The sequence below is a fragment of the Prunus mume genome, linkage group LG5 (genome assembly GCF_029339155.1).
Source record: "Prunus mume cultivar Tortuosa linkage group LG5, ASM2933915v1, whole genome shotgun sequence".
In the NCBI taxonomy this organism is placed as follows: domain Eukaryota; kingdom Viridiplantae; phylum Streptophyta; class Magnoliopsida; order Rosales; family Rosaceae; genus Prunus; species Prunus mume.
This window is the reverse complement of record NC_142702.1, coordinates 25,844,497-25,853,591: the sequence shown is the minus strand read 5'-3', so window position 1 is coordinate 25,853,591 and position 9,095 is coordinate 25,844,497. Positions and strand designations below refer to the sequence as shown.

Sequence of the window (9,095 nt, the reverse complement as noted above, 5' to 3'; positions counted from 1 at the left end):
CTATTATAACTTTGGTTAGAACTCAATTCAGTAGTCCAATTACGACCCTCGCACTAGCAAATAATTGGCAATGCAATACCAAAAATACAATATGAATGATACCCTTTGTCTTCAATTCTATGTCAATAGAATCAAACTTAATTTAGTTTTTTTCCTCACAACTTGTGCTAATTAATTTGGACCTTATCTCATGAGTTTGGTGCGAGAATAAATGACTCACATACAATATATGTATTCACATGCGTCAACAGCTCACATATATTGATTTTTACTTACGCAATTATGAATAAAGAGTCAATTATATTATTGAATCAATGACATTTAATACAACTTTTGGGACTTCATTAAAACCAACCACAATCATTTTTAGTATGAAACACAAAGAACATGTGGGCTTGAAAATGGGTGGTAGCAAAAGATTCAAACAAAAAGCCAATTGCATGTCAATGAGATCCCCATTGTCTCCAACCAAACCACGAATGCATCCACACGCATTTGGCACACCAAAAGTAGATAAAGCATACACCACCACAATGTTTAGCCTTCCAAAATGGTCAAGAAAATTTAATGAATGTTGCACCTGGGCAACTACCATTTGCTCTCATGGCATGGGACTTTCCGACCTTGTTTGGTGGGCATTGACACTTGCACATCTCAATATTCTTTATTCTTTGTCTTTGTTTTTCCATTAACTTATTTTTCAACCGAAATAAAAACAAAAAGCTTTATATATTATTTAAAACTACATAAATAAACCGTAAAATTGAAGAAAAAACAAAGGGCATTGCAGCATGCGCGATAGTGCTCCATCATAAACTATATGTCTAAACCGATGAAACAAACGCGTGTGTTTTATTTAATCCAAAAACAGAGGGAAATTTTCTGCTGGTGATGCTGTACCAGAAAATGGACGTACCAAACCAACAGCGTTTTGTGGTGTCGTATTGATATTATAGTTGTCTTTTGTTGTAATGTAATATTTAAGGTGTCATAATGCAGTTCGACCTGGACAAATTGAGTTCAGCTTATATGCATTGTATGCCAAGCCATTATTATTCCACCATCCATAATTATTTAGAAAAAAAATACTTAAGACAATGGCTTGTACGTGTTGGTTCAATTTGTCTAAGGGTTTTTGGTAATTGTGAAACGTCTTCTCACTTCTTTTTTTTTTTTTTTTGATTAAGTGGTCTTCTCACATTTCGAATAGGAACTCTTGTGTGAATTATTGAGTAAAAAAATTCACCCTCTCTGCTATTATTATCATGCATTGTGCGAACGCCATGTATTTTTTACTATCTTCTCTTACTTCTTCAACTTAAACACCGTGACAAAGTTAACTTTGTGTTTTCTTTGTGTTTTCACCCATCAATGCTTGTGAGTAATGATGCATTTTTAAACGGATAATGATAGGTGGGTTTGGATTTTACGAAAAATTAATTGGATAACTCAACGTCAACGGTAAATAAAAGACATTCCATATTCAAATTCTTATAAATCCAAAAGAAACAAATGGAATTTACCTGATATTATATATGCATTGTGTACATGATTACATGTATTGGGATGTATTTTGTGCATGATTAGATGTTTGTGGAAATTACCTTGAAAGTCGATTTTATGGGTGGAGTTGGAAAAGGAAAAAAAAAATGGAAGTTGCGGAAAGTGAACCGACCTAACAACCATATGTGGTTTCAAAGAATCAAAGTTGGTGGTGGAGGCTCAAATGGCCTAGTGGTAAAATACCTTCAATCCTACTCAGTTATCTCAAATGAAATACAACCCGACATCCCCATACCATCTGCTTCTTTCTCTTTCCCTTCCTCCACAACCAGCCAAAGCAACGCACTAAACAATTAGAAAATATGAAAAACAATTTCATATACACCGACACCTTAACCTAGCTAATCCAGCATAATAGCACTGGAACTCCATTTCCATCTGGTTCACAAACTCCGTTTCTCTCCCCTCTGTCAACTTATGGCATATCAAAGACTCATACTTTTCTTGGTTTTTCTCCTTTTCCTCACAAACCCAGTAAAGTCTCAGCTTGATGAAGAGCTCCACTTCAATGGGTTCAGTGGCGTTGGCAGCAACATGAGCTTAAATGGGGTCGCAGAGATCGAGCCCAATGGCATGCTAAAGCTCACAAACGACACTCTTAGAGTCTTGGGTCACGCTTTCTATTCTTCTCCAATCAAATTCAAGAACTCAACTGATGGAAAAGCTTTCTCCTTTTCCACCGCTTTTGCTTTCACTATAGTCCCAGAGTACCCCAAGCTCGGCGGCCATGGCCTCGCCTTCATAATCTCACCTTCAAAGGAGCTTCCTGGGTCTCTTCCAAGCCAGTACCTTGGTATTCTCAACGCCACAGTCGTCGGCAACTTCTCAAACCACATCTTTGCTGTTGAATTTGACACTGTGCAGGACTTTGAATTTGGCGACATCAATGACAACCATGTTGGCATCGATATAAACAGCTTGGCCTCCAACAAATCAACTGCAGCTGGGTATTTCACCAGTCAAAATTCAACAAAACAGAGCCTCAATCTCAAAAGTGGTCACGTAATCCAGGCCTGGGTAGATTACGATTCAGTGAAAAACCAGGTAACTGTTAAGCTTTCCCCTAATTCTATCAAACCCACATCTCCAATTTTAACCTTCGATGTGGATCTCTCTCCAATTTTTCAAGATTTTATGTACGTTGGCTTCTCTGCCTCAACTGGGTTGCTAGCCAGCTCGCACTATGTCTCTGGTTGGAGCTTCAAAATGAATGGAGATGCCAAGTCTCTCTCTTTGGATGCTCTGCCTAAACTCCCTGGGCCCAAAAAAACACACACAGGTGTAATTGTGGGTGTTTCTGTTTCTGCTTTTCTGGTCTTGATCTTAGGCATTGGGTTGGCTTTCTACATCATTCACAGAATCAAGAACGCTGAGGTGATTGAAGCTTGGGAGCTTGACATTGGTCCTCACAGATTCACATACCAGGAGCTGAAGCATGCCACAAGAGGCTTCAGAGAAAAAGAGGTAATTGGGTTTGGTGGGTTTGGTAAAGTTTATAAGGGAACTTTGCCAAACTCAAATACCCAAGTTGCTGTTAAGAGAATATCCAATGAATCAAAACAGGGTCTTCAAGAATTTGTGTCTGAAATTGCTAGCATTGGTCGTCTTCGCCACAGAAATCTAGTTCAATTATTGGGTTGGTGTCGTAGGCGTGGTGATTTGTTGCTTGTATATGATTTTATGCCTAATGGGAGCTTGGACAAGTACCTGTTTGAAAACCCCAAAGCAATTTTGAGCTGGGAGCAGAGGTTCAGGATTGTCAAAGGTGTAGCTTCAGGGCTATTGTATTTACACGAAGGTTGGGAGCAAACTGTGATTCATAGAGACATTAAAGCAGGAAATGTGTTGTTGGATTCTGAGCTAAATGGAAGGCTTGGTGACTTTGGTCTTGCTAAGCTGTATGCGCATGGCTCAAACCCAACAACAACCAGGGTGGTTGGCACACTGGGTTACCTCGCTCCTGAGTTGACTCGGACTGGAAAACCTACTCCCAGCTCTGATGTGTTTGCTCTGGGAGCTCTTTTGCTTGAGGTGGTTTGTGGGAGGAGACCCATTGAGGCCAAAGCCATGCCTGAGGAGCTCATTTTGGTGGACTGGGTTTGGGACAAGTGGAGAGATGGTACAATTCTTGATGTTGTGGACGCAAGATTGGAGGGTGAGTTTGATGAGCTTGAGGCTGTTGTGGTGCTTAAACTTGGCATAATGTGTTCCAATAATACCCCCAAGGCAAGACCTACAATGAGACAGGTGGTGAGGTACTTGCAGGGTGAGGTGGCACTGCCTGAGGTGGTTTTGTCTCCTGGGGCGTATGATGGGAGAAAGGACAGTGAGGGTGGTGGTGAGTTTGAGGATTATGTGCATTCGTATCCAACATCTTCATATTTTGAGAAGGCAAGTGCATGGTCATGTGATGATGCAGATGTTGATTTTGAAGCTGCTTCTTCAAGCTCACCTCTCTCAGTATCTGGTAGAAATGGTGGTAGCTGCCCAAGATAGTGTCAATTTCTCTCTCTCTCTCTCTCTCTCTCTCTCTCTCTCTCTCTATGTCTTTCTTTTTTCTTTTGGGTTTTGTTTCTCTTTTTTTGTATAATTATAGCTGTGCTAGTATTTTTTTTGTTTCCATGTAAATTTGATTATTATGTCACCCCATTTTGGATTGTAAATGTTCTGGTGTACATGATGTTTCTGTTCTTTAATCTGCAGTTATGGTGAGGCTTCCTCTTTCATCTTATAGGAGTATTTACATTATTGCTTCTGTTTTTCCCATGTGAAAGACAAAATTTGTGTCACTGTTTGAATCCACATGTGGTGTTCAAGAACATCATGTTTTAAACTTTTTTGGTGCTCGCGTGTACAGGTTCATTGTATCAAAATTCCCAAAGGTTCCGTGTGGAAATATTTCTGTCCAGTTAAAAGTAGTGCAGAGAAAGACTAAGCTATGCTGGATTAGTTTATTTAATGTAATTAATGAAGGGTTGGTTGCAGAGAGCCAACAACCAACAGTGACTTTTGTCGTACTTGAACAACCTTGCAATCAAAGTCTTGAAAAGGAAGATTCAAGTCCAAAAGGCAGCTCTTCTTCAGCTAGCAGTTAGCTTATCGAACGTAACCAATTAGATTCTCGAATCCAAACAATTAGATTCTCGAACCCTAGGGATTAAATTCTCGAACCATAGCAATTAAATTGTTGCAGTGTCAACTGTGCAAAGGGAGATATAAACACTCTTTATCCTCTGTTTGGATGAAGGAATTGAAAATTACATAGAATTCTAAAATGACGGAATTTAAATTTTCATCATTTAAATTTTCGGCAATTGAAGTTTTCAATGTTTGGATTTATGTATGTCAAATTTTGTAAATGACAGAATTTTGTGAATGACACTATAGAAATTGTGAAATGACACATATTTTGGTGGAAATTAAACTCGGAAATTTGATGCCTCAATTTTCACGATTTTTTCTGCTCGTCATTTAATAAATTCCGCGCTTAAGTTGCCAAACAAAGGAATTGTCGATTTCTCCTCTTAAATTCCCGACTTCTAGCTAAATTTAGAGTTATTTTTCCTCATCCAAACGGATATCATGAAACAAAACCAGCTTCATACTCAATTCATCTGTAATAAAAGGTGTCACTGAATGAGGACAAGATGGGATAAACAACAATCTAGATTTTATCTTTCTAACGGTTCGAATGTGTAAATCTACAAACAGACGAGACGTATTAGAATAAACAACATTTTAACTGCTACAACTATATGCTTCTATTTATCAGCTACAATGCACTATTCTCTAAATTGAAAACTGTCTTGGACGCTTCAAAAATTTGCCAGACACCGCATGCACATCTACTTCTCTACATCTTCCTCTGCTTGATTGCAGAGAACAAGGTGGCAATTCGTAACCGTGGGTTCTTGAGATACAGAACTGCCTCATGCATAAGGTTCTAATGATTTTCTACATTGTCTTCAACATTTTCCTCTTCAGAGTCTTTCCCCCTACCAAAAATCTCATAATCGTAAAACCCTGCATATAGACCAAGATAATTAGTGTACTGTGTAATTAGGAACAAAGTTTATTCAGTATTAAGCAACTCTCCACATCCAAGTATAAAATTACCGGAGCCCAATTCTTCAGCATCATCATTTGAGGGCCCTAAAAGCATTGTGCTAGCAGAGGGTGAATCCAGTGTCATCCAATCTGAACTTCCATGGTCCTCTAAGCACATGTCCTTCCCTGAAACCCAGTCTTCAATAATGCTAATGCTGTCAAATGATATGGGATCCATAAAATCCTGTTCAGTGTTCTTACCAACCCTGCGGGAAAAACATATATATTATTATCAAAAAGAAAGGAACTTTTCTCCCTTGAAATTTTCGACCACCATTCCTAAATCCATACAGGGTCAATTGCTTTCTGCTTACATTTGTCTCAGTCGTAAGTTGTACTGAACAAAGACAAGGTCACTGAGACGTTGACGCTCAAGGGAGTTTCTTATGTTGTGTACTTTCTCAAAAGGAATCTGATTTTGCCTACACCCAATCGAACAGCAAGTCTGACTGAGAATACGGATTGCCAAGCGTGCCAAATTTGGGCAACCTCCTCCATATGTTGACCACCATTCAGCTAAGACAAGTATATTACAGAAAAAATTAGCTAAATGTGTGAAAGAGGTTAAAATAATATGAGAAACAGAATACTTGCAATATGTGCCTGGAAGGTTTTCCCTTGGTGTCATGGTTACACCAAATACACCCAAAATATCAAAGAGCTTCAATCTTTACCAGGATTAAACGGAATCGAAGACTTATTAAATTTGGAAGTAAAGCACTCAGTGATCTAATACGTAAAAATGCTTATAAGTGGTAATATATGCTACTTGAATTGAAAAGGCAATGTCATCTCACTTAGCATGCACGAAAGCATATCGAGCAGTTTCTTCAAAAGTGCTAATAAATAAACCATTGTGAGGTAAGTCATGATACAGCAGCTATAAATAACAATCAAATCTAGAACAATGGGCACTCACCAGGAAGCAGAGTGTCTCTAGCTCTAATTGCCATCTTCCTCCGAAAATCTCCAGCAGCACTCTTGTAAAAATTTAGCTCTTTGATGATTTTATCTTGGACTTTGGTATCAGGAACCAATCTCTCTATGCAATCAAACATCCCTGAGAGGATATCACCATGCATATCTCCTTCAATACTGTAAAATATTTTGGGGTTAAGGTAGAAGCCTGCAGCATGAAGAGGAAAATGCCACAGCTGTTCCCATCTTTGATCTATAATGTTCCAATATACCATGTACTCCTCCCTCTTAACGAGTTCTTTTTTAATTGTTTCCTTTGCTCGATACATTCCAGCATAAATATATCCCATCGCAGGCCTCTTCTCACTACCAACCATTCTCAAAACTCGCAAGAGGGGATTTGTCAGACGAACAATCAGGACGCATGAGGACCAAAATGACTGATTACTAATAAGATCTAACATCTCCAATCCCTCCGGTTCCTTTGAATATGGGGAGTCCATCCACTCCTGTGAAGTAACCATGACCTGCAAGCAGTGTTTCAGATCAACCAGTCGTTTTAATGTTGTAAAGTTTGTAGCATAGCGAGTGACTCCTGGTTCTACTATGTCATTCCCAAAAGTAGACCTTCTAACCATATTCAATACTACACTATGATTGTACACAAACTTTGTCAGAGATCTAGCTTGTTTGATTACTGCATTTATCCACTCAATGCTACCAAAATCCTCAAGTATTAAATCTAGGCACCGAGCTGCACATGGAGTCCAATATAGAGTAGGGAAAGTATCAGTCAGCCTTCTCCCTGCAACCATATATTGCTCTTCGTTACTAGTAATCACCTGCAGCACATCTTTTACTCCAACATCTTCTACCACTCTCCTAAGCAATCCATAAAGAGCATCGGAGGAATTTATAATGTCTGATGCATCCACGGATTCCAAAAATACTGTTCCTTCAGGACAGTACACCAAAAAACTTAGCAAAACCTTACCTGACTCCGTGTTCCACTGATCAACCAAAACTGAACAACCAGTTCTTCCCCACATTGCCCTATATTTATCAGTATTATTCCTCACTTCTTCAACTGAATTCTTCAATATCCAACTTCGAAGATCATGGTACGTGGGAGGCTCAACCCCAGAACCTCCTGAAGCAATTGCATCAATCATCGGTTGGAAATAAGCAGAGTTTGCCGCATCTGGAGGTGCCCCAATATCATACAAAAACCGTCCAATTGCCTCGTGAACATAATTGTTCACTTTTCTAGAACCTAATGCAGCACTATTGGTAACACCAAAAGCACCATGGCTTGAGAAAGAATGTTTACCTCTCCCCCTTTTCCTTCTATCCAGACTCCTCTCACTTGTCATGCCCTCTTGATTCACTAACAACTCCGAATTGGGTTCAAGCGTCACGGGAGCTCCAATCAACTGAATCCCATTACTCACATCACTGTGAAGGGCAAGTGAGTCTACCTCACCATGAGGTGATGGAGTAATATTAGTAATCTCTTCATCAAGCTTTTGCCTATTTCTCTTCTTCACCACAACCCCATCTAAACTCTGTTGCATTAAAGCCCGAACATCGGGTGGAACCAGTAGACAAGTAGATGCATTACCCTTCTGACCAGCAAGGTGTTCTTTAATCCTATGAATCCCACCACCCTTAAACAATTTGCTACAATATATACACTTGAGTTGAACCCTCTCCCCATTCTTGAACATTTGACAATGTTTCCATGCAGGGTCGTGTTTTTGTGATGTAATCGGTACAGGCTCCATTACCAGACCCGAAGCCATATCCACAACCTCCAAAAACTTAACTTATTTGCAAAAAAGGCCAAAACCCATTACAACAAGACAATCACTTTCTTCTTCAATTCAAAGTTAAACCAAGTAATTCAACAGAAACCCATCAATCCCAGCATCAATACGGTGCATATACTTCACTCAATAAAATTAAACATATAAAAATTGAGGGTGAGAGAGGAAGAAGAGAGAGCTTACTTGTTTATTGTTCTTTTAATACTTCTGATAAACAGAGAGAAGTCTATTTGGGAAACAGAACCGAGTTGGGGTGGTTAAAATGGGGATTATAAACCGTGGGGGAGCGACCGGATGGACCGGTTAGGGTTTGGGCTCAACCGCTTATACTGACCATTGTTTCTTTATTTATATTGGGCTTAACGGTTGATCTGGTCAGAGTGACATTCGTTTAAACGGTTTTGGAAAACGAGAAACCGAACCTTCCGGTTTCCTCGCTAACAAGCCGTGACTCAACTTGAAACTCGGACCGGCCGGCGCCCGGCAAAATCAAATGAACCGGCGATTCGCGGTAGTTACACTTCAGGTCTGGGTCTGGTTTCTTTTTTGGTCTGTCTTTAAAATTCAATTTCTTGTTACATAAAAATATAAAGGTTCTTTTAATTAAGTATATAAAAAAAAGCTTCTTCGATTGGATTCAGAGACTGACAATTTCTTGTTTTGGAGGAAGTTTTTTTTTTT

At 39.3% G+C, this 9,095-nt stretch overlaps 2 protein-coding genes across 2 annotated transcripts; one reads left to right on the top strand and one right to left on the bottom strand.

The window, feature by feature from the left end:
- Positions 1-1,753: 1,753 nt before the first annotated feature.
- On the top strand, positions 1,754-4,289 carry LOC103332678 (Concanavalin A-like lectin protein kinase family protein). The gene has a single exon (XM_008235428.3). The coding sequence runs from the start codon at positions 1,981-1,983 to the stop codon at positions 4,057-4,059; it is 2,079 nt and encodes a 692-aa protein (XP_008233650.2). The 5' UTR covers positions 1,754-1,980; the 3' UTR covers positions 4,060-4,289.
- Positions 4,290-5,216: 927 nt separating this feature from the next.
- On the bottom strand, positions 5,217-8,659 carry LOC103332677 (uncharacterized). The gene is made up of 4 exons (XM_008235427.2): positions 6,590-8,659; positions 5,985-6,186; positions 5,680-5,876; positions 5,217-5,586 (listed from the first exon to the last, which is right to left on the bottom strand). The coding sequence occupies exons 1-4, from the start codon at positions 8,388-8,390 to the stop codon at positions 5,507-5,509; spliced, it is 2,280 nt and encodes a 759-aa protein (XP_008233649.2). The 5' UTR covers positions 8,391-8,659; the 3' UTR covers positions 5,217-5,506.
- Between the last annotated feature and the right edge of the window lie 436 nt (positions 8,660-9,095).